This window comes from Adiantum capillus-veneris, chromosome 30, assembly GCF_014529385.1.
Source record: "Adiantum capillus-veneris isolate H3 chromosome 30, ASM1452938v2, whole genome shotgun sequence".
Taxonomy (NCBI): Eukaryota; Viridiplantae; Streptophyta; class Polypodiopsida; order Polypodiales; family Pteridaceae; genus Adiantum; species Adiantum capillus-veneris.
In genome coordinates, this window is record NC_140960.1 from 32,241,693 (window position 1) to 32,267,717 (window position 26,025).

Here is a 26,025-nt window from a genome sequence, read left to right on the forward strand (position 1 = left end):
CCATCGACACGCCGCTAGAGACCCCTGCCGGGACACCCAGGTTCACGCGCCACCGGCCAGAGGGCTTGCCTTACTCCGTCGACATCAGCAGCGGCATCATCATAGATGATGACGGCAAGAAGGTGATCTCGCGCATGCGTGGTCTTTGCTCTCAGCTGTTTAGACGCTACATACTAAACAAATGGAGTGAAGTACCAAGTGATTTAAAAAACAGAGTCATCAGCATACTTCATGATGAGTTTCCCGTTCCAACACGGGATCAGCGCTTCAATGAAGACCTGATGAAGATTCAAATGCGCGAATACTGCAAACACAAGCGTTCCGAAGTGCAAAAAGCAATCAAGAATGGGTGGAACAGGCCAGATTGGCTGGCCAAAGAAGATTGGAAGAATGCGAAGAAAGCAGCGCGCGAGAATCCCGACAAGTGGAAGCAACAAAAGGATGCAGCCAGAGCGCGAGTAGAGGCAGGGAGCTCGCACCACTTGGGGAGCGGTGGATGGGCATCATTTGAGGCCGATTTTGTAAGTGTTTTCACATTGCTCTTTATGCATGTTTGATAGTTTAGGGTTTATGAGTTTTTTAGTTATAACATAATGAAATCTTTGTATGTTTTGACAGTGGTCGATGACAGGACGTGATCCCACACCGTACGAGCGCGAGTACGCAGGCAGGAAGGGCTTAAACGCCCTGATGGACATTCTCAGTTCTCGCGGCGGCATGGTTAGTATTAGGGTTTACTCTTTTTTATTTTTTGTATTGTTTTATAAATGTCGTTATATGTTTATACTTACTGAAAGCTGTCTTATTGTCTTTTTTTGCAGAATCCGACAGATACGCCGCTTGGACGCGATGAGACGTCTGACTAGACTACGTCAATTTAGCCGTAGCTAGATAGCATTAGTTTAGGGTTTCTCATAACTTATGTATCATGAGACGGATTTTATACGTCTTTTTGAACCATGTATATTATTACATTTGTCACCGCAGTTCCTTTTGCCAATCAATTCTTTATGCCTATGATGTTGTACAATTGTCATTATTACATTTGCCAATCAATTCATTTTGCCTATGATGTGTACAATTGTCAATTTTGCAAACAATGCGTCTTGTGGGTGACTATTTTGGGTCTATTATCTACCTTTGCACTTTTTTTAAAAAGTGAATCAAGTACAATATGGTTGATGGGTGTGCCCTGCCACCAAAAAAAAATTCTCTCGGGCGTCGCTATAAGCGTCGTTATTTATGGCTCTGTAGCGTCGCTATGAGCGTCGCTATAGTCTTCTGTGTAAACGTCGCTATATGCGTCGCTATATAGGGACGCTCATAGCGACGCATATAGCGACGCATATATCGACACCTATAGTGACGCTCTCGTAGCGACGCTCGTAGCGACGGTTTTAGTGACACCGGGCGTTATAAAAACCCAGTGTATTTCCGTCGCTAACAGCGTCACAAGAGCACACAACCTCTTGTAGTGCATTTTGACATGTTGTTTGCTGTCCCACACTTCCCTCTTAAGAGAGGGACAACTTGGAGTATTGTGTGTCCATCTTTTGGCACGGCTTGGGAATTGTAGACAAGAGTGAAGCGGCATGGGAAATGGATAGGAAATAGTATATTTTGAGGATCAACGTGGGAAGTTTTTGGCTTGGTTCATGCGGCCACCCTTGGAGTGAGAGAAGGCTTCTCGAGGCCAACCACGAGGTCTTTTCAAGATTTTGTGTTACTTTTCTCCTCCATTTCCTGCGTAGGAACCTCATCAAAAAGCTTCACAATCATCCTAGAGATATCATCACTCTGTTCACCTCCACACAACGACAGCTTATCAATGCCACAATGTTTGCATGTTCCCAAAAGACATTTTTTGTGGTGATCAGCACTGTCAATGGGCTTTGGGCACAATGCAGATTCCCATAGATTTGTTAAGCATGTAAATGTGGCATTCGATACTGTGCACTATGTTGTTCCACCATGAGAATTGCAAATAATGCACGTAGGTGACCTTCCATGTAGCCCGTATCTTTCCTCGTGCATCTGATTGAAGACTTCCTTGAAGTATACAAGCTGAACATGGTATCACAGCAGCAAGTGTTGCAGTCTTTCAACTTGCGTACAAAGTATGGATTCATGCCCTCAAAACATCTGAAGGGGATCCTAATGTTAGGATGAGCCTCCTGGAACCGTATGTAGAAGTCTCCCTATGAAATAGAAGACACATTATTAAATATTGGAAACTACTTGCAAGCACAATAAAACCATATAGCTAGATTTGAGATGCACTCAAAAGCACTTGGAATCAATCATGAAACTTGGAAGCACTGGGATGCATTTGAAAGCTTTTGGGAGCACTTGACAGCTTTTTAACGCACAACACTTGAAAACCTTCAAAAGCATTGGTACACATTGAAAAGCATTTAGCAATACAAGGAAGCATTTGGAAGCACACAAGAGCATTGAAAGGACTATCTTCAGATGCACTTTGAAGCACTTGGAGCCTTTCATTTGCTCTCCAAATCACTCTTTGATATTAGGAAGCTTTGGAAGCATTGAGACGCATTCAGATGAGCTTGGAAGCTTTTAGAAGCATTCAAAAGAACTGGGAAGAACTTGGAAGCACTTAGAAACATTCAAAATATTTTGGAAACATTTGAAAGCAATCAGAAGTATTCAAAAGCACTAGGAAGCACTGGAAAGAACCTCGAATCACTTGGGAGCATTCAAAATATTTTGGAAGCATTTGAATACTTATGAGTGCTTTTGAATACTTCTGAGCGCTCATTTGGTAGACTCATGGTTGATGAGCACGCAGCAGTGTGTGCAAGTGATAGAGCACGAGGAGAAGTGCAGGGCTTGAAGCTTGGAGAGAGCGCTACACGATATTGTGAGGGGAATAAGTGAGTGAGCAAATTGGCTCACATTCCCTTTATTAAAATATAGGACCATTTTTAAGTTAGTGGCCAAGTTCAATGTGAACTTGGCCAAAGGTTAGTAACCTTTGAAAATGTACATTAAAGGGGTCATTTGGGCCTTTAACACAACAACCTCCCACTTAAAGGCATAAATGACGCCTTTAAGCTACGTGACTCCCACCATCTGTATGCATAGCTGATGTTGTGCTTTGGGTAAGTACTTAGTGAGAGCATCTGCTGGATTTTGTGATGTATGGACCTTAACCAATGTGATAAGGCCATCCTCGAGCACTTCTCGAATGAAGTGATACCGCACATCAATATGCTTTGTGCATGCATGAAACATGGCATTCTTTGCCAGACATATGACACTCTGGCTATCACAACCAAGCATAGGTGCCTTGTCAAGAAAACCAAACTCACTGCATAGACGTGGAGTGAGCAAATTGGCTCACATTCCCTTTATTAAAGTATAGGACCATTTTTAAGTTAGTGGCCAAGTTCAATGTGAACTTGGCCAAAGGTTAGTAACATTTAAAAATGTACATAAAAGGGTCATTTGGGCCTTTAACCCAACAATGGTGAGGTTAGTTGAGAAGAGAGTAGAGAAAACCCCTAGAGCTTTTAGAGCGAGGAAAAGAAGAAGAAAAGGTCAAAGTTCTGAGTTCTAAGTCGCTATATTTCAGTATCTTAACAACTATCAAAATTTCTTACCAACAAGTCCACATATTGATATTGCCAACGTCGTGAAAACAAGATGTTACCTTATTAAATTTTTATCCTATTTCTTGATTTATTTCATGCATTTCTGGGTTACATTATCTTGTTGAGCATTGAACGCTCTTTCTTTTCTCTCTATTCAATATGGCCCTCTAAAAGACCTTCGAAATCTCCTATCATATTCTTGAGGTAGAAAGTCTTCTATATCCAAAGCGAATCAGCTCCAATGTAGCTGCAAAGGAAGCATGCAACAAGCCCAAATGTTAAAGGCTCCTTCCACTTGTTTTAACCTTTGTACTAGCATTTATGATGCCACAATATATAAAGGTCCAATGTTTATTTGAACAATTATGTACTTTGTATGACTCCAAAAAAGAATATATTGCAAGCTTATGACCATGTAGATCACTGTGTAGACCTAGACAACCCAAAATACCTCAAGACAAAATCCCGTAGAAGAACTGGCTCCATAAGCAAATACAATTCCAATTTCAAGTTCTCTATCGATCAACTTTGTTTTTGAAAAGGAGGCCCAACCATAACTCTAGCTTCCTATTCTTTCCTCTAGACCAATACAACCATGACCTATGCCACCATCACTAGTGGCACTCATGGCTTCAATGTAAACACCAACACCACAATTGGCCAAAGACAAGATTGTGTAAGCATATTCCACACTTTGTACATGTTTACAAAATCGTTGCACATAAGACATATGTTGACAACGAATATGTAATTGTATATACAAACTGTGATAGCATGGTGATCAAGGTTTCTAGACTAGCAAATTTTGAATACCCAAACTCCACTCAACGATTTTCTTACAAGAGCTTAGGCAAGTCAATTGCCTTTCAATATTTTGATGAGTGTGGAAACAAACACCACCTTGTTACCCTATGTGGACCTTTACTACTTCACACGGAAAGGAAAGGAATAGTGTTTGTTAGTTGAGGACCAACCATGAGTATAAATTTGTCTAATGTGCAAATCAATCTACTCTGACTCAATTGTTCCACCTATCTATCCATTGATGAGCCACTATCATAGTTTTATTCCAACAAGAGACCAATTCAATAGAGACTTTGCTCATGAACCTTGGAAATGGAAGAAGATACCCTATGCGATATAGAAGACCAACCCAAACTTTCGCACACCACTTTGATGCACCACTCATGTCTCCTCGAGTTATCGCGGAGTGCCTAAAAAGGACCATCGGTGTAACCAACATGTATAGAGGGTATGTGGCAACAAATGCATATAGCTTGCATGAAAAATGCACCTTATAAAAACTGAGACCAACGGATATCCAACCATCCCATTCATGGAAACTATGTACACATTTATGGAATCAATGATCCCTAAGATCCCATGGCCCAACATAGACAAGTCTTACAATATTCCAACGAAGGGGATTGACATTGGAAGGGACAATGTTATTGTGGTTCAACTTAGCAGATATGATCATATGACATATGATGTAAAAGGCACCAACAAAAATATTGTACTATTGTATAAATAGCACATTAGCGTGAAGAATTACAATATGAGAAAAGTGTACATCAAACTCTTTGTGCACTGACCACTCCACGCTTTCCTCTTTTGTACATTCTGGTTATTGATGCTTTAATTTAAAAGGCATCTTAACCTGACAAATAATATGAAAGAGAGCTGTTCTTCTACTTTGCAAGCCCACTCATACCAAAACTTGCATCACGTAAGATCGTGAATTCTTGATGTTTTATTACCATCTTAAGAATAAAGGAGACAATAAAAGAAATACCTTCATTCAGATAATGAAGAATATAGATTAGCTTGTTGCTGATGATCTCAACGCTAAATTTAGTACAATTCAAATAAGCAGAACAACATGAAGAAGTTTCTACATGTCAATTCATGATGCGTAAATGTGTCGAACAACCCACATTTTTTAGCAACTACCACATGGATGCGTGGATGTTGATGGATCAAAGGACTTAGACATATAGAGTTCTTGTTGTTTTCTTTTGCATGTAAAACGGAAAGACCCACAAATGTTTGCACTCAAAGATGCCCTCCTACAAGTGTGATTGATGGAGTGAAGAGCCTAAATGCAGATGTATGGTATGTGTTCTCCTACATGCAAATATGAGCATTTGCAAGAGCTTACATGTAGAATATACATAGAGGTTATGATTTGGATTCATACAATTAAGCAAATTGCAGGCAGACATCAAGAGCTTCTACTCAGGTGATTCCACAGGAAAAACAGTCCATGAAGACTTACATCCAGCGGATTTTACGTAAATCAGCTTATGTGGATGGTGACCAAGGGGTGTGATCATAGCTCCACAAGCTCATGGAAACATTCCTTCTTCCCTGACATTGTTGTGGTGGTGACATCCTTCATTTCTTCATTTTGTGTAGAGTCTTTTTGATCCATTTGAAGAAACTGGAAGACGGTTTCTGCTGATGCTTGGTACGGGGGAGGACATGTGAGCTGCCCACACTCTTACTGCGTTCGAGGATAGAGGCGGAGGAGGAGGAGGAGGCTGGACAAGTATGAAACGTGGGTTGCTCTTCTGGGATTTCCTCATCCTGAATGATGGTGGAGTCATGGATGCGGGAGAGGGAAGAGCCAGCAAAGCGCTGTAGCTGGCCCTGCTCCTCCTTGGGTTTTCTGACAAGCTCTCCCTCCTCGTTGAAGCACCATGTGTCCGTCCAGCTCATCCCTGAAGAGCCTGACCTTCTGAAGGAGATCCCTCTACTCAGAGAAGCCATGGTTTCTCTCTCTCTCTCTCTCTCTCTCTCTCTCTCTCTCTCTCTCTCTCTCTCTCTCTCTCTCTCGACCCACCTATGAATCGCTTCTCCTCATCACGATCTGTGCGATACCCACTTCGTCTGTGAAGAAAAAATATGTGGGCTCTCTCTCTCTCTCTCGTCGCGACCCACCTGCCAATCTCTTCACTTCAATCCGATTTCTACAAAACCCACATCACCACTGATGAAATACGACTGTGGAACTAGATACCTCACGACATGGGGCTCTCTCTCTCTCTCTCTGCAACACGTTATACACAGCAGGTATATGCATGCAGTACTGTTGCTAAGCAAACAATAAGACAAGGAGTGATGGAAGAAGAGGAAAGAGTTGCTAAAGTACGTCCAAGTGGGAGACTTCTAAGGCTTTTTCGCCGAAGGCTTTGCAAGGCAAAACTGTCAAATGACCCATTCCCTAGCTGGCCTTACCTTTCCGTTTGTAAACCCTTTTTTTCCAATCTGTAATATGTCTGGACCTAGGGGAACATAAAGCCAGCCACGGTTCCACGTATAGCAACCCCCTTTAAAGAGATGTTTGTGAGCCCTTCCAGTACAGATCACAAAGAGAGACATGTTAGGTGCATGCACAAAGTCGGTGGTCGATAACTCACAAAGCTCACATTATGATTCTTGGGCACATGGAAGTACTCATTGGATAGTTTGCATGTGTGCCAGAGTTGTAGAGGGTTTTTGAAGCACCTTGCAATAGGCTTTTGCAGGGAACACAACGATGGGGAGAAATTTAGGAATTGCTACTTCTTGCAAATTTGCGGTCCAATAGAGAAAGAGGCTATAATGACTGAAATGAACAAGAAGGATAGGGGAAGCGTGTGTTTCCTTTATGTAGTAGCCGTTCTGCCATGACACCAAAGGACACCCTTAGCCTGATGGGAATCAACGACCAAAGTGCATCAATGGGCCGGTTATCCAATCCCTTAGAAAGTAAAAACGGATAAGATACACCCTATGCTAGCTCTTTATCACACTCTAGTACACATGTTTTGATGAATCCCAAAGTAGTGTGTATTTTCTATCATATTGCATGGAGTACACATATAGTACGTACACTAAGTTCACATGGGTGTGTGCACGCGTGCACAAACAGCGTTCACAAAGGTTCATAGAAGATTCACGTTTTAGTTTACATGCAACGTCACATGTGTCAACTTAACACATTGTTCGCATCTAAGTTATAAGAGGATGGCAACGGTTAACATTTTTTAGATGCATGACTCATATCTTTGACCATAGATCCATCCCACAGATAGGGGTACCCCTTAATTTGAGGGATGTTTAGGACATGGTGCAAATGACTCAAAGTTAGTGGTTGAGACTAGGGTATCTTCTCTAACAAATGACCAAGGTAGGGGTACCCCTTATTTTGAGGGATGTTTAGAACATGGTGAAAACAACTCAAAGTTAGTGGTTGAGACTAGGCTATCTTCTCTAACAGATGACCCGCAACGTTTTGCAAACTTTGCATCTATAGATATCTTGTATAGAAAAATGAGAGTGTAGATAACGACGTATTTTTATCAGGATATTACATAAAAAAATACATTTATGGCAAGAAATTATCAATAAATCAAATAAGTTTCCTCTATATGTGCTTAATTAATGTGCAATATAACTTTTGCAATAATATATGAGCAATACTAAATTTATGTTCAAGTGTTTATTAGGATCACAATGCTATCAAAATACGTGAAATGTTAGATCGAGAGAGTCTTTGCACTTAAAAAGTAATATTTTGTGAGATCATCAGGCAACTAGGACTTTTCAATGTATTCTTGGCTTTGTTTTTTGTGTGGACACTAATTCTTGACTCTCAAAAGTAAGCACGAGTATGTTAATTTGTCATATTATTTGCATAAAATATTATTGTTTAAGCAGTCCAAGTATGCACAGGCTACCAAAAGTGGGTTCACAAGATCTTGAACGTGCCTTGGAGATGAAGTAATCAAACTACTTCGAATCTAGCGATGCTTTTAACTACACTAATGCTCTCCCGCCCCCGCCCCCGCCCAAAAAAACTTGATTTTCTTAGGACAAAATCACTTGCACTATCAAAGGACATCAAACGCATAATATAAATGCCAACATAAACAAAACGGAAAATTACCAAAATACCCCTCTAATTTGTGGAAATTCCCAAAATACCCCTCAAATTTCAAAAATTCCCAAAATACCCTTGTATCTATTTTAGCTGGATTGTTCACGATTTCTTAATCTTTATTCCTTTATGACAATGTATATCCGTTTTTTAGTGCTTAGCATGTAATTTGTCACAAATTACCTCCCAAATACAGACAATTATGTCTAAAAATAATGAAGCAATTCATCTCCAAAGCCTACATAACCAGCTCAAATTCTAGTTTTAGTATCTTGTATTCATAGACGATCAGTCTTCTTATGAAAAGTACAGTTTTTTTAATTTTTGGATAAATTTACTCTCACAACCAGGGGTATTTTGGGAATTTTGGAAACTTTGAAGGGCATTTTGGGAATTTTTGACAAAATATGAGGGGTATATTGGGAATTTTTGAAGTTTGAAGGGTATTTTGGGAATTTCCACAAATTAGAGGGGTATTTTGGTAATTTTCCCTAAACAAAATTTGCATTTTGAACCAGCTATATATATTGTAAATGTATATATCATTATATTTTATGGTCATATGAATGACATAATACCTGGCACTACCAAAGGACATCAAGCACAAAACATACATGACAAAAGATATATGAAAACCTAAAGAGCTTGCCACTTTGTCATAATGTGAGAAAACCCTTTTGGAAAAAATGTAGAATCCACAACAATTGGTTTTCCCATTTGTTTGACATCACTTTACCCTAATCTCGAATGAATTGAATAGGTTTGTAGTCAATACACTTCCTTGCATTAGATACATACACACAAGGAAAGGAGGGAAGAGAGAGAGAGAGAGAGGGGGGGGGGGGGGGGGGGGCTCAACTACTATATGCTAAAGCCTTACATCATCAAAAGCATAGTCTTCATTCAACAAAGCCTCCATTCCTCCTCTTTTTTTCTCTAAGCACATGGAATGGGAGCAATTTTCTGCATTCTTTACTTTGTCTTTTCATGTGAGATGCTCGTTCCTTACTAAAGTCCAAGTGCTTAAAGACTCCCATGTGTTTTCAAATTCAAAGCATCTTTCGTTTCTATTACAAGATAGAAGAATATTGTGTCCTTAGGGGAATTAGGGTTCAAGTCACAACTTTGCTAGGACTATATTAGGGCAGATCCACACGGGATGGGGTACAACCCTAGCCAACGTTCATCAACAAACATTGCATGTGGGTCTCAACTCCACAGAAATTGATAGGGTTGAAAAAGGCTTCTTTCCCTTGCCCTACCGAACAATTAGTGTTTCAGGGTTGCTCTCAGTTCACATACGCAACAAAATAGATGACGAGTGGAGGGGGCTCTATGTAAAAACCTCACCCATGCGGATCTGCCCTTAATGTCTTAAAGCTTTTTGGATTTAATGCACGCTTCTTTATTTTGAAGGGGTGAGCTATCCAATATGATGATATAGAGCATGATTGCATTATTAAAAGGTGCTACAAAAGCCCATGATGGGCTCTAAAAACATAAAAATCACATACGTGACATTCCACCATCGCTTATGCGATGCCAAAATAATTTGAGATTTATAAAATTGTTGTGTCGCTTATGTGAGGAAGGGTGTCACATATGTGACTACGAATTTGTGTCACTAGTATCATCACATCTAAGATGCTCATATCGATGGTTGCAGGCTATTGAGTGTCACTTGTAAGTTTCAAAAAAACATTGTCTTTTGTAGCCCTCGTGATTTCAACAGACGTAAAGCTTCCATAAAGCAAAAGCCACTGTGTGTGTGTGTGTGTGTGTGTGTGTGTGTGTGTGTGTGTGTGTTCTCCAGTAACAATATAACATAAACACCAAAGAATCCTTTCAAATTACAAAAGACACTAAAAACTATGCCAAAGAAAAGGAGGTATAATTCCCATTCATAGTATATAACGGACTTTATACACAAGTACAAGAGAATCAAGAGCCAGAAGATATATAAATCCGTCATCTTCAAGCCAAGGAACTTTGAAAACCATAGTTGAGAAGGTAACCCTCATTTGCACCCATGGAAACAACACAACAATATTTAGTTAGCATTGGCATCGTATGCAGGTGATGCATGGGTATCCCACATGTTATATAGATGTCACCCAACTAAATTGCTTTCAAAGATAAATAATAAGAAAGGTCAAGCTAATCATATATTCAGAGATGAAATCATTTACAAGGGGAAAAAACATATCAAGCCCCTTGTGCTTTACAAGCTCTCATGAGATAAGGCCAGAGACAAGTTTTATGAAGCATTTTAGCCTCGAAGTGGGCCACATATACCTCTTCTTGACTTTACAGAGTTTGGCATTAATGGCCGCTATTTTTTCTGGGTCATTGACAATGCTCATACTTGCAGTCAATCTATACTTTGGAGTCACCTGTAACATAAAAAGACATTTAGTAAATAAGTTATACACCCCCTTAGTCAGAGTCGAAAACCAAATGTAAGGTAATAAGTATGAGTTCTAATACCCTAAATCATAATCCATATAGATGTGTTATTCCATATTTCCTCATTTGTTCCAAAAGCCAAGAATGCGTGTTGCCAAAGTCCATAATAATGATGCAAATAAGCAACCACTTACGACCACAAGAATCAGCCCATATACAACCATATCAACCATATACCACAACCCATCATACCCATATTCAAAACCATAAATGGCCACCTTCAATCATAACCATGTTCCCAACCAACCATACTCGGCCAATATGAGCAATCTTGACAAAATTTTAAATGCACAACACTAAAACGGCAAGATAGGTAAGCTTGATAATCAACCTAGAGGCTCAACAACAGAAGTACACCACCATGACAGCCTTACAAAAATTACAGGCCGCTGTCTTACACCTCCAAGTATATCCGCCCCACCATATAGGGTCATTCACCAGAAATCTTAAGAAGAACACTAATCATTGTCCCCCTTTTTTTGAAAAAAACACCACAATCACTGCAACAATTATCTAGTAAATGAAACAAAATACCACCTTCAATGCTTTATTTACATGCCTATGAAAAACCATATACGGCCTAATGAGCAACCATATTTACCATATTCCATGACTCATCATAACCATAACCATACTCGGCCACCATCCATCATTACCAAACATTCATTCGGCCGGTTGGTTACCGAGATGACAATTCTTGTGCAGATACAGTCCATGCTATTGTGTTTATTGTTCTTGGTCAAAATGGATTAAATGCAAAAGTACATCCACCATAGTATAACCGCCACAGCAGCCTTGCCAGAACATACATGCCGATGTCTTACACCCCACAAGTGGGTTAACCACACTATATAGGCTCATACATCAGATGTTCAAGCGAAACTTCTATCATTACACCCCCTTTTTATTTTAATAAAAAATAGACTTCCAAGGTCACAATTATCCAGTGTTTGAAAGAAGATACAACCTTTCAATGTTTCTTTACATGCTTATGACAAACCGTAGAAATGTATTGATAGACATCCCTAAACACGAAAGGGAGTTATAAACCAAAGCTGAAGACACCGAAGGGTGCTCATACACATGCATATGATAAGACATTTAAAAGCAATTCCTAACTCACAAGGTGAGTAAAAAAATGACCAGTACAATAAATACAAAACAGTTCACCATAAGTTGCCATTCAGGTACCTCTACCGGCATATGCATGAGGAATACCAACAAGCGAATCACAACCCATCAACAGTTCAGAGATCAATCCAACTTAATGCCAAAAGTCACCTGAGATTGAGTCGGAGCGGCCAGCTCCACAATGTTCTGCTTATCCTTTCCCTTTGCCATAGATCCAACACTTAACACTACCCCTTTGCAGGTAAAGACGTACACAGTCCTAATGTACATACTACTACACCCAAATACGCACACACACGCCACCAATGCTAAGCGAGCAAGTAAAGATCACCTTTTTATAGGTTTTGGAGCAAGTAGCAGCTTCCTTCACAGTCATAAGGCAGGCCCGGCTTCAAGAGGGGAATGGTGCAGCAACGCCACCTAGTACACGCGCGCGCACACACACACACACACACAGAGCACTAAGAGCTCAGTATTGCAGACTCGTCAGGAGGGAGCCACCTTGCTATTAAGCAAAAGACGACATCTTTTACAGAACCGGGTAACCCATCCATAACCCCTTTAATAACTAAGGGTTAGGTACCACCTATAATAAAAATAAAATAAAAATTAAAACATTACCTAGTAAATTTGAGCTAGTTATACACCAAAGGTACCCCAGGCCATCAGTCCCAGTAAATTAAACCAGGGAAATAGCAACATGCTATAACCAGCCGTGTGTGTGTGTGTGTGTGTGTGTGTGTGTGTGTGTGTGTGTGTGTGTGTGTGTGTGTGTGTGTGTGTGAGAGAGAGAGAGAGAGAGAGAGATCTTAATGTCTAGAAAAGGCCTCTATGGTTTTTGAGACAAAGAAAAATTATATTCATGTTTGATATCATCTCATCATAGATATATAAATTAAAAAACTTAATAAAACACACACACTCTCACAAATGAATTGCAAGAAATGTTTTTATAGTTCAAACAAAACATCACAATCTAAGCCTACTACAAGATATATGTTTATTTGAAAAAATTTCCTCTTACCAATTGAGAAGTAAATGCCACTTTTCAGACTAGTTAGTATGTCCTTAGACAATGTAGGGTTTCCATTCAACACAGTACATTTCTAGATTTTGTTTCCATCAAGTTCCACAAAAGGGGATATATTGCATGCAGTCTTTCGCTCTTCATTGATTATAAAGTCAATCACATGACATAACTCTCATCCACACAAAATTTGTCTTTGACACATGCACTCATTTCAACTCTTTTCTTGGTGAACTCAAGAGTAATGCCATCTACATCATCTGTATCCAAGATTAAGGTAGGACACTTGCTATGAGACCAAAAATTACAACCATATGAGATGTGATATGATTGTATGGGAAATAAATTGTGTGTGTGTGTGTGTGTGTGTGTGTGTGTGTGTGTGTGGGGTTGTTGTTACTTAAATAATAAGACATAATTAAACTTTAACATTTAAAAAATAGTTGGATTTAGTAGAGAAAAAGCCATGATAAGTACAAAAACAGCTCAGTCTTATAATTATCTTTTTACAAAGCTTATGAGAATGAAGCCTCATTCCAGTATAAACTAATATCAGAAGTACTTCCCTAGCAGTAGGTGTAAGTGTAATCATGCACATAAATTTTCTTTAAGCCAAAAAATTTCAAGAAAAGATAGAGTCCTTACCTGCATCCATCCAAACAACACAACACATATGTTAGCCTTGGATGTGTTTAACAGGTATCAATGGACTATATATATAAGTTGTTATCCATGTCCAACTTACAACTTTTTAACTTAAAACCAATGTCCAGAGTTTTTATGGTTGTTCCAGATTAGTTTGTAAGAAAGTTTTTTTAAGCTTGGTTCCTATTTGTTTAGTTGATCTTTTAGACAAAAACTATAACCAGATAGTTATCAGCTTTTATTTACTCTAAGCAAATGGATATTGCCACATTAGTTAGGCATTAACTTATTTTTTAAAGTAAAAAATATTCTTGTTGTCTTTATCCAAACATCTAGTTGGCAGAAAAGTTTTAGCCAACTCAGCCAAGTTTATCCACCTCAAAAATATAAGTTCTCTTGGATCTTGAAGCATTTTTTTGTTTTAATATGTCAAAAACTTATATCAATCCTTTCTTTAAGTGTATTGTAACATCCTTTTGATCGAGGTACCAAACTCTTTCAAAGAAAACACCAGCTCAGTATCATCTCTTTCAAAGTTAAAAATGTACAGGAGTTTTTTTAGAAAACCAAAAAAACCAAAAGCTTATCCAAAAATTTAATCCAATAATTTCTGTGAATCTTCTAGCAGTTTTTACTATATGAGATAGAAAACAAGTTTCTTGGCTAACATATTATTGCCCAAGTGGTCACAAACCTTTAAACCACACAGTAATTTGTTAGATACAGAGTTTGGAGAAAAAACCATTAGTTTTATAGGAGGTCTTACTAAATACTCGGTATCAAGGCAATGTTCAAGACTGTCAGAGTCCAAACAAAATGAAGAGTATCATACTCAAGTATAGGTATATTATTAAGTAATGAACCAAACCAAATTGTCAGAACACCCTACCAAGTTGCTCCCCATCTCAGTGCCTTTTACGGCTAGGAATCAGCCAATACTTTTGATAAATTAGACATAATCAACCATACCAAATGTTTTACCAATTAACCTTTTAATGCCATACGTTGTCAGACTTAGCCATCCACATAGTGGGTCTTACCAAGCTAAGCCAAAAAGTTTACATATATGTAAGCAAAGGTGCTTATATCACCTTTAGACCTACACTTGCAAAAAGGAGAGATAACCATAATACCAAGAGAAATATTCAGTAACCGACTTGTGTGGGTTGCGTTGCAAGCTCCATAACGACACAGTAGAGAATGAAACGCACAATCCTCTTTCAGTTTACGCAAATCAAACACACACAAGGCTAAGTGAGAGGCGGAATGCACCCTCACCTCTTTAAATAGAAGAAGGTTGATCACGAGTAATCATGGCGTGTAGCGAGCAGTATCCCCCATCATTCCAAGCTTTGAGTAGGCAAGGTACCATTTTTACTAGGGAAACAAAAGCAGCCACCTTTGATGAGGCTCGGTTCTATAGAACAGAGTTACCAACATGGCAGGGAAGAGAGAGTGTGTGTGGCCTATCTGTAGAGTGAGAGGCAAGCCTCGTTAATTACTACCAAATTAACTGCCCACGTTTTTGGTTTTACCATTATAACTCCTTAGGGGTACCATCCCACGGTGGATATTATTCCAGTGTAGCCCAAAAAATAGGCACTATTTTTATAACGATAGTTGTTAAGCTATAGCATAAGTGGAAATTTATAGAAAAACTGAAAGCAGTACGAGGGTGCTTTTTATAAAGCAAGGCAATATGTGAGAAAAACCTAGGGTGTGATTTAGAACATAGTTGTTGTTAGGTAATATACAGAGCAATAAGTACTTGTGTGTGTGTGTGTGTACCCGCCCTATCTGAGGCACCATACACAATGGGTCGATAGTAGGCCCATTGTGAATGGGCCTATTACCTTATCAAAGAGTTGAGATTATCGTGGTTAAAGTGTAAGCCAGCCATCCGTTTTGAGAGAGGGACTGTGTAATTTTATTAATTATGTCATATCTTTTGAATCCGTTAAGGCAATATTTGTGTATAAGTATCTGGATATCTTCCCAAGCAAGGAGGTAGTTGGAGGAGGAGTAAACTATTAGGTAAAGAAGACTGATACAAGTTCTAAGAGTAGCTTTGTGGGGTCTATTATTGTTCTTTTTTATAAATTCAATAGGTGGGAGGTTCAGAAGGTCTCTCTTCCAAGAAAATCTTTGGTCATACTCTCCTACACAAGGTACATGAAGAGAAACAGAAAAGTTAAGGAATTGTACCAAAGTGCAAAAAAAGCCATTGGTTGCAGTAAACCCTTGTCCATAAGTTGGTTCAATTTTTAAGCAGTCAGGATATATATGATTGATCTCCTCTAAGAAAGATCTATTGTTGAGGCTTAGTATGGCATCCATATATCTATATATATGTCTAAATAGTGAAAGTTTGAGACAATTATTTTTGTCACCCATGGTTTTGACAAACCATTTTTATTCAAAGAAGGCTAAGTATGTATTAACACATAAGAGGGAAGCAGGAGAAGCCCATGGGAATGCCCAGGCTTTGGTTAAAGCATTGTCCTCCAGAGAGAATGGTGCAGTTATCAAGTACCCATGATATGTTTAAACATAGCTTCTCTTCATTGAAGTGTAAGGGGTGTGATGAGTGTGTTTTTTTTATCCATCTAGGTTTTTTGAAAAAAGAAATGCAGAAGAAACCTTTCTTCCTAGCATTAATAAAGCTAGTTTAATTACCTGAGAGAGGACATCCTTAAGTCCTAGATCCCCTTCTAAGGGAGTATTTTCATAGCATTCAGTAATATCTGCTGTGAAAAGATGAAAAATCTTTTAGGGAGGTTAATAGTAACCTATGTGGAGTTTTTTACTAACCAGAAGGGTTGTAGTGCATTTGACGAAAGTTATAGCAGAGTTTTTGCTTGGAAGCGCAGACTAATTCAAAATCTGCTAGTACAAGGTCAAGACAAAGGGTGATATCTTTGATAACATCAGTACGATGTTATTCAAGGCATCAGATATCCATATGAATTTATGTTTATGAATTTTATAGGTGGGAAAAAGTATTGGAAGTTTGGTATCCTGAAGAGAATAACCCAAATTTCCTAAGTGTCTTGAAATATTATTGCTTACCTCATATAGGGATGTGTTAAGTAGTGTGAATTCCTTCCAGATATTCGAGAGTGTGCTGCTCTCCAAGCTAGGTTTTTGCATATAAGAGTGGGACAATTAGGGCTTTTATCTAGTCCTACTAAGAACCAATTTTTTGAAAGTTTTTGAAATTCAAGAGCCAATTGAAATTCAAGAGCCAATTGTGGTGTAATCCAAGAGCTTTCTGTAGACAACCATTTACCAGGTATGTGTAAGATTTTTGAAAAAAACATTTTTCCACTAATTTTGCTAAGTCCAATAGGACTGTCTTGTCCAGTCGGAGAGAACTGACAAGGTCAATTAAGTAGCTAAGTAAAGCTGATAAAGCGAAATATGGGTTTTTTGGGAAGTTAGGTATGTGATTAAGCCCTTTAGCCAAGACTTTTCGAACTGTGGTATTTTCAATGATACTAAGATCACAAGTACAGCATGCATGCCATACATATCAAAATCTTTGCAAAATGTGATAAATTTGTTACAAACACATTCGGGAATGGAGTTGTGTCGAAAAAAATCATTACTCGAGACCAATTTTCAATAGGTTGTCGATACTTCCGACCAATAAAGTACATTATCAAGTAAAAGGTCGAGTTCTAAATGCTAAGGCATTTTTTGGGGTATGGTCTTTTAGGTAAAACTTAATCTGCTCTAAAATCCTTGTGTTTCTCTGGGTTGTAGTTTACTCTCATGCGAGCTGTCATTTTAAAGTGTTTGTGATCCAGAAAGGAAATATATAAATATAAGTATAATTAGTCTTGTGGATTGGGCCTGCAATCCTCAAACCGGAAAAGTCGGGACTATAATAGCCGTGAGCAAGTGACCAAAAAATTAGTCTATGAGGGACCACCTAACACCAACCAACCAATCAAGGTATTAAAGATTGTGGGTTCAACTTAGAACTAAGATTCAAAACTAGTTTCTAAAGTCAGCGTCCTGGTTTCTCCAAAGAGAATGGAAAAACCTTATGTATAGGACGTGTGTGTAGCTGTTTACGTAAATAATAAAACATAATTAAAATTTAACACTCAAAAGACAGGTGGCTTTAGAGAAAAAGCAATGATAAGTACAAAAACAGCTCAGTCTTAGAATTATCTTTGTACAAAGCTTATTATAGGAGGTCTTACTAAATACTCGGTATCAAGGAAATTCTCAAGACTGTCAGAGTCCAAACAAAATGAAGAGTATCATACTCAAGTATAGGTATATTATTAAGTAATGAACCAAACCAAATTGTCAGAACACCCTACCAAGTTGCTTCCCCATCTTAGCACCTTTTACGGCCAGGAATCAGCCAATACTTTTGATAATTAGACTTAATCAACCATACCAAGTGTTTTAACAATCGACCTTGTAATGCCATACGTTGTCAGACTTAGCCACCCACATAGTGGGCCTTACCAAGCTAAGCCAAAAAGTTTACATACCTGTAAGCAAAGGTGCTTACATCACTTTTAGACCTACACTTACAAAGGAGAGATAACCATATTACAAGAGAGATATCAATAATCGACCTGTGTGGGTTGCGTTGTAAGCTCCATAACGACACAGTAGAGAATGAAACACAAAGTCCTCTCTTTCAGTTTACGCAAATCAAACACACACAAGGCTAAGTGAGAGGCAGAATGCACCCTCACCTCTTTAAATAGAAGAAGGTTGATCACAAGTAATCATGGCGGCGTGTAGCGAGCAGTATCCCCCCTCATTCCAAGCTTTGAGTAGGCAAGGTGCCATTTTTACTAGGGAAACAAAAGAAGCCGCCTCTGATGAGGCTCGGTTCTGTAGAACATAGTTACCTACACGCCATTAGCATGGCAGGGAAGAGAGAGTGTGTGTGGCATAGCTGTAGAGTGAGAGGCAAGCCTCGTTAATCGCTACCAAATTAATTGCCCATGTTTTTGGTTTTATCATTATAACTCCTTAGGGGTACCATCCAACGGTGGATATTATTCTAGTGTAGCCCAAAAAATAAGCACTAGTTTTATAATGATAGTTGTTAAGATATAGCATAAGTGGAACTTTAAAGAAAAAATGAAAGTAACACGGGGGTGTTTTTTAAAGAGCAAGGCAATATGTGAGAAAAACCTAGGGTGTGATTTAGAACATAGTTGCTAGGTAATATATAGAGTAATAATTACTTGTGTGTGTGTGTGTGTGTGTGTGTGTGTGTGTGTGTGGGTGTGTGTGTGTGTGTGTGTGTGTGTGTGTGTGTGTGTGTGTGTGTGTGTGTGTGTGTTTTTAAGTATGAAAAATCCCTTCATAATTGAACCATACATAGACAATTGTATTAAATAATATATTAAATAACAATATTTTAAAACAAGATGTCATAAATCATTTCATATACACCAATACAACTTTCTGTATCTAATGGATAATACAATCATTTAGATCAGAAATTTGATCTTTGATTATTACAATATAATATCTTAGTGTTGTATCTTATGTGCCCATCCTTTGGGATGAGCTTCCACTACATCAACATGTAGAAGGATCCAGCGAGTACATTAGTTGGTAAATTGGACGATCTTCCGTTACTGCTGCAGTTTTCGTTGTAATCCCAAGGAACGAATCTCTTACCTGCCACCATCCAAGAAACACAAGCCTATCAGAACTAGCATTACTTGGAAAGACAGGTGTCAACGACTCCCTCCCCTTGTTATTGGTGTCAAAAATTACAACACAAACTACCACCATAACAAAGATCTAATATCAAGTTTGAGCCATTTATTTATGCTAATATTTGCATCATTTAATTCTAGAAAAAATTGGACAACATCTCCTTTGTAAATTGGATCAATTCTCAAAAGTCCAGTCTACTACCATCTCTTCCGAGACCCCCACTTGAGGATTAAGGCTCTTTTAATTAAACTAGTTTCAAAGTAAAACATTTGTGTTAGAAATTATGCATTTATCCAAGAGCATCAAAAGCACTTTGTAATTGTGAAGTCACCACCATATAGTTACCTTCATCAGAAGTGATTACCTGCATACAAAGATAGAAGTACATGTCTATAAGACCATTTTTCTAGGTGGATGTTTAAGTTGGACAACATATTATTTACATATAGATTGTATCTCAAAGGTTCCAGTCATTATCACTTCCTCGAAGATCTTTACCAGAGGCATAAGCATATTTATATAATTTGATTGAGCTCGAAAGATCAAAACTATCTTAACCTATCAAGTAAAAATCCAAAAATACCCCAATCTGTGTACACTAGATCCGAGTGTCGAGCTACAATCCATGGAGGTAACACAACGGAAGTTGTATGCACCATATAAGGGGGATGTTTAATTTCTTCTGTAAAGTCAGCCTATAAAGTCTACAATCATTATTAGAATCGAAGGGAGGTAGCATCACTCCAACTTTTGGTATTAAAGAACTCTATCAGAAAAAATTCGGCAACATCTCCTTTGTAAAACGGACAATATTTCAAGTTTCCAATCAATGCCATCTCTGCTGAGACCCTCACATGAGGTTTAAGGCTCTAACAACCAATACATATGTGTTATTTTCAAGTCAAAAAATCCATCATGCCAAACTTGGTCATGCCAAATTTTGGAGTCTACAAACAATTCTCTTTATGATGCAGTAAACTAGCTATGTATGCTCAAATAATCAGTTAGACCACTCTTAAGAAGTGCATCAAACAATGCATTATAGGACCCAAAAAGTGTATCAAAAACTGTATCAGAAAGTGCAAAACATTATCATTATCCGGTATTAGGAATATGCCTCATCAATCAAAACGAAGTTATAGTTAAAACTGGCCCCTGCCAGCAATACCGCTAGCTTAGGATGTAATCACTAGATTATGAGTGAGGTAGTGATGTAATCTTTTTAAGATGTATAATGCATGCACCAAACCACACAGAGTGAGTGTTTGGGTGGTTATCAGTAATTGCTTGCGTCAAAGTACGTGTGATCTGGGTTTAGCAGATCTGGGCGACTATCATTGAGAAGGGCGAGCAACACCAGGATGTATCACCAAACCAAGGGATCCCACAAGGACTTCCAAAATGCCGTCATAGCGTAGATATAGGAATCGATACTGTCAGCTCGTAGAGTGAGACAAAGGTAGTGACTGGAGAAGGGCCAAAATAGAGAATAGTAACTATATTTAATAAGCAAGGGTGTGTGTGGGTGTGGTATACATCTGGTAGACATTTGGTACCATGAGCAATTCCATGTGGTCTTCTCTAGAGACTCAGTGAAATTTTTCTAGAGCATAGTAGCTCTAGGTTAGCACACCAAAAAGGGCAGCTGTCAGCAAAGGGTTAGCCAACGACTTGTCAGCTAGATAAGTGTGTGTGTGTGTGTGTGTGTGTGTGTGTGTGTGTGTGTGTGTGTGTGTGTGTGTGTGTGTGTGTGTGTGTGTGTGTGTGTGTGTGTGTGTGTGTGTGTGTGTGTGTGTGTGTGTGAGTGAGAGAGAGAGAGAGAGAGAGAGAGAGAGAGAGAGATGAGATGAAATGAAATGAAATGTTTATATACATTTGCAAAAGTCCAAAGGACCTATGAGACCAAATATTACATCATCGGCATATGACCTATGTACTAGGTTGCTATCATAACTCTAGAGAACATAAATGTGAAGAAGTAGAGCTAGTTGGTGGTCTACCTATCAAAGCTTGATTTCCTTAATAGGATGTATGTGTAAGTACTCTCCTATAAATTCTTTCATGGGCTAGACCATCAAGACCTCAATCTATTCCTCTGTAAAGAATTGCATAGGTGCTACTATGTTCCTCTCCATAATGGCATGGATACGACGATGCTAAATATGTTTGTGATGTTATAAGCGAGAGGTACATGGGCATCCAGATCTACTAATGTCTATATCTCTATCTAAGAGAGTCCCATGAGCTGAAAACTAACGTACCCTAGGGTCCTCCTCGGAGCTACTACTAGAAGAAGTCTATCGACTACCTACAAAAGGGTCCTTTGGTGAGGTGTGTAGAGCTTTGCAATGAAGCATCTTTGTACTACATAGCTCTAGCAAGAGAATCCCAAGGCATATAGCTAGATGAATCCAAGATAAGCCCAAATTCACTTTTAAAGAGAAGTGCAAGGTATAGACTCGTGATAGTCATCCATAAGACAGTATAAACATCGGATCCATCATGCATAGTATTCACTAAATACTACAATACATCTACAACATTGGCAATGCTCATTAGTGGCTTTAGAACAAGGTAATAATACATGCTTACTACCCACCCACCCACCCCCCCCCCCCCCAAAAAAAAAAAAACAACGCACACACACAAAGAACAAAAAAACATGCACACAAATAAGAGCATACATCAATATATAGAACTACGTACCATTGTCATAACTTTAGCAGTGCTTGAGCAATATCAACTGGTCATACCGTGAAGGAAAGTTTCAAGGGTAAAGACTTCGTGTCTTATATACTAATAAAAAATATACTTAAATGATTCTAGGAAAAGCCCATAGATAATTAAGGAGGATCTTTGTGAATTAGAGGAGGAGACCCCTTATAGAAAGCTTGAGCTTATAGGCCATATCATCAATCTTTTCATGAATTTGGAATGGTCCATAATAACAAAAAGATAACTTTGTATATGAATTTTGATGTATTATTTTTCATCGTGCCAATTGTTTTTTTCAGGCAATACTTTCTCCATATGGAGAGATTTAAATTGAATTAGTGACAACCTCCTCATACAAACCATCCATGCTCTCAACATGAGCCATTGAGGCCTAACAAAAATAATTAGAAGGGATCAAAGATCATAGTATTGGGTTTTTAGAGGGATCATGTACCCAATACAATCAAAACATCAACATCAAAATAGACCAAAATAAAAAATATTCCATAAATACTAAACAACCCATCCTAGTCTTAATGGTGAGATCACCTGGGAGGGGCCTTGAGTCCCAATCATTGAAAAAAATCTACCCAAGTGTTACCATGGTTTTGCCACTTGCATTAGCAAGCTTCATGCTCTGATAGATCCTCCAAAGACCTTTAAACTAGGAATAACCACTTTGTACAGCACCAACCAACCAAAACTAGCAACAAACAAGCCAAGATTCAAAAGAGGAGGGTGCCACCATGTATCTACATCTACCACCAGGAGGCACATGCACTTGTCTTCCAGGAGCTTGTGACCCAAGAAGACCCAATGGATTTGGTAGCCCTTTGTCCTCCCCAAAAGGAAGTGGGAGGGGCGGCCTCTCCCATATGTCAAAAAGAATGGATGGCAGCATCTCAAGTGGAATTCCCACAAGTTGAGGCGGCCAAGAACCTCACCTAGGGTTGACCACTTCCCTTGATGGCATGACGTCTGCCAATGGTCATGTGCCAACACGTATCATGCAAATTCTTACCTATTGTGTGCTACAATTGAACCTTTGGCCTTGTATCAATATCTTATGCATAGATTGGAAAAGTCATGGCCATTGATTCTCATCATCCTTCAAGTAAATGAGGGCATAAACTTGTATTCTTGGTCTTCTTCATGTCCTTGTTCTAAGGAGCTATTACAAGACCATATTTGATATCTTCATTGTTGACTTTGACCAAATTACCAATTTGACTAGGTTTTCAACCTTCCTGAAGCATTCCGGCAACACTTTGAAAACAAGTCCAATAAAGCTCCAAGTGATGCATTTAGACTTTGCACGGCCATATTAGGACATGATACTCCATGTTGACCATTCTTAAATTCCGTTTGCCATGCTTGACCAAGATTTGACTGCTTTGATGAGGTCGACCAAGCCCTAATTAACATGGGTGCAATTAGGAGCACACATCTCCCCCTTGTCTATTGAGTTTCCATCCCTGGTGCCCATTGGTGAGCATATGGGAGGGTTTTGGGAAAAGTTGATTGCTTGAGAGAGTTAGTAAATTGAGATAAAAATAGATGCAAATTAGTCACATATGGCTTATTTAGAGGTGATTAGAAGCTATAAATATTGATTTGATTATGTAGTATGAATTAGGGGAAGGTATTTTAATGGTTGAATCATTGAATAATTAAACACTCATTTGTAGATCCAAGGCCATAGTGGAGAGATGGATGATGAAGTTAGTTTGGGGAAGAAGTTAGTAGCAACCAACCTATGGCAAGGCGTTCAACTTGAAAAGGTTACCATGGAAAGTAGTAAGTTTGAGTGTAGTTGACTATTTCTTCTTCTCATAGAGGTGGACAATGCCAATTCATTCAAACTCCAAGAGCTTTTGTTAGAGTCCATATCTGTGAGGTTCTTCATTTTGTTTGGCACAACAAAGCAACAGATGGTGTGGAGAGGCTAGTGAGAGATGCACCCCATTGTTTGAATTGGATCATTGTTGAGAAGTATTTGTATAGTGGGCATCCCCTATCTAGAGCGGGCTATGGCTTGGAGGTGTTGGTGCATATGACACCCCCTTGTCATGACTCCTCTATTTGTTTGCTCATGATGAGAATCTTCATTGTTGGAAAAAAGTGCATCTTTTATTTGGTCACCAAAACTGAGTTGTTGAGAGTAGTAGGTGCATGTGCATGGATTTAACAATGAAAGTGTACCTAATGCATGCGTCTGATGGTGAGACAATCTATGATTCATACTCAAAGATCGTGCAATAAGAACAGTATGCGGTGCAAGTAAAGAGCTATGAAGGGTTCTATCCAAACTTCTATAGAACTTATGACACATTGATGCATCATAAAGGGCTAGCATAAGTCTAAAGCGGTCTCTTGCTGAAGAGGTTTATCCACTCTTTCATCATAATGCACGAGTGCATTGTGGAATGCATGAGTGTACTCCACAATCTGTGAAAAAACTCTTATTGTAGACTTAGTTTTAGACTCTTTGTTAGGGTTTAGGCCAACTTGCCGCGAACACCCATCACACTGAGCATACTAATCTTATCTATTCTATTGATCATACATAATAAAAAGGAGAGCTCCACCAACACTCTGTGTCTGCTCTTCTTCTCCCTTGCACTCTGCATGCATTGTGCACTCTTCAAGTGGTAATAGAGCCGGAGTGAAGGCCTTGCATGATATGGTAGAGAATGCAATGAAGTTGCAAAATTTTTAGCATTATTTTGCAACAATAATTTAACTGAGTAAAAGGTCAATTTTTAACTGCCAAACATACATCCTTATTAGAAACATTGTGGCAAACTGCGTGCAGATCAAGGATAGACACTTGGAATTTTTTCCAGATCTATGAAAATAGCCCATTTCATGTTCATTCCCCCTAGTATCGACTGTTTTTCTGAGATCTACAACTTTGTAGAAGGAAGTTTCTATAAATTCTGAATGGTTTCAGAGCAAGTTATTTGAGAAGTTGAAGATACATATGTAGAACATGTATGCATATTGTGGTGATTTAGAGTGTTTATAGACCTGATTTTCTACATCCAAAGAGCTTGGATTGAGCTTGATTGTTCTCGTATTTTGTGAATTTAGGGTTTTCTCTCTAGACACAGTAGGTTTGGAAGCATCTTTGGTAGTGACATCCATTATAGTTCCAGTGGGAGTTTCAGATGCTTATGATTTATGCATGACCAGCACTTGAGAGTGCTTGTGCTCTATTGAGAGCATTTTACTCCTTGCATGGAGCTAGTTTTGTGCTTTTCTTGCATACTCATTGGCGCCTGCTTGAGTGCATGGCTCGCGGTTTTGCAGTGACAGTTCTTTTGGTGGATGTACGTTGTTGCATATATTGCCATTGTACATCATTGTGGAACCCATTTTGTCTTTTTTTTGCAATCTCAATTGTTTCTAAGACTCAGTCTAGAAGAGTCCTTTCTGAGGCTATGGCTAGTCGTGTCTGCATGGCCTTTTGCAAGGGTTGTTGCGTGAGGTGTTTTGGGGGCAAGGTTACCCAGTGCGAGGTGGATTGAGTTGCTAGAGATCTCTATTTGTGTCCTTGACATAGGATATGTATAGATGGGTATAGGTGCTTTGACATCAAGTTGGCAGTCATTCGACACTTTATTTGAGCAGTATATGCAGCTTATGCCCAAAGAGCACTCTTGAAAATTTATCTAAAAAACCATTGGAAGACAAGCTATATAATTTCTCCATGTCTAGTGTGATTTAAAAACTTGGTTCTTGCTTGATATTGAGACTTTTCCATACGTTGGGTTGACCAGATTGACAAGCTCACA

The 26,025-nt window shown here is 38.8% G+C and overlaps 1 protein-coding gene across 1 annotated transcript; it reads right to left on the reverse strand.

Annotated features, from left to right (window-relative positions):
- Positions 1-5,346: 5,346 nt before the first annotated feature.
- On the reverse strand, positions 5,347-6,762 carry LOC147417756 (uncharacterized). Its single transcript, XM_086507344.1, has one exon. It carries the CDS (start codon positions 6,384-6,386, stop codon positions 6,012-6,014), a length of 375 nt encoding a protein of 124 aa, XP_086363470.1. The 5' UTR covers positions 6,387-6,762; the 3' UTR covers positions 5,347-6,011.
- Between the last annotated feature and the right edge of the window lie 19,263 nt (positions 6,763-26,025).

Coding starts and splice junctions, on each gene's coding strand:
- LOC147417756 (XM_086507344.1), bottom strand. CDS start 6,386: ATGGCTTCTCTGAGTAGAGGGATCTCCTTCAGAAGGTCAGGCTCTTCA.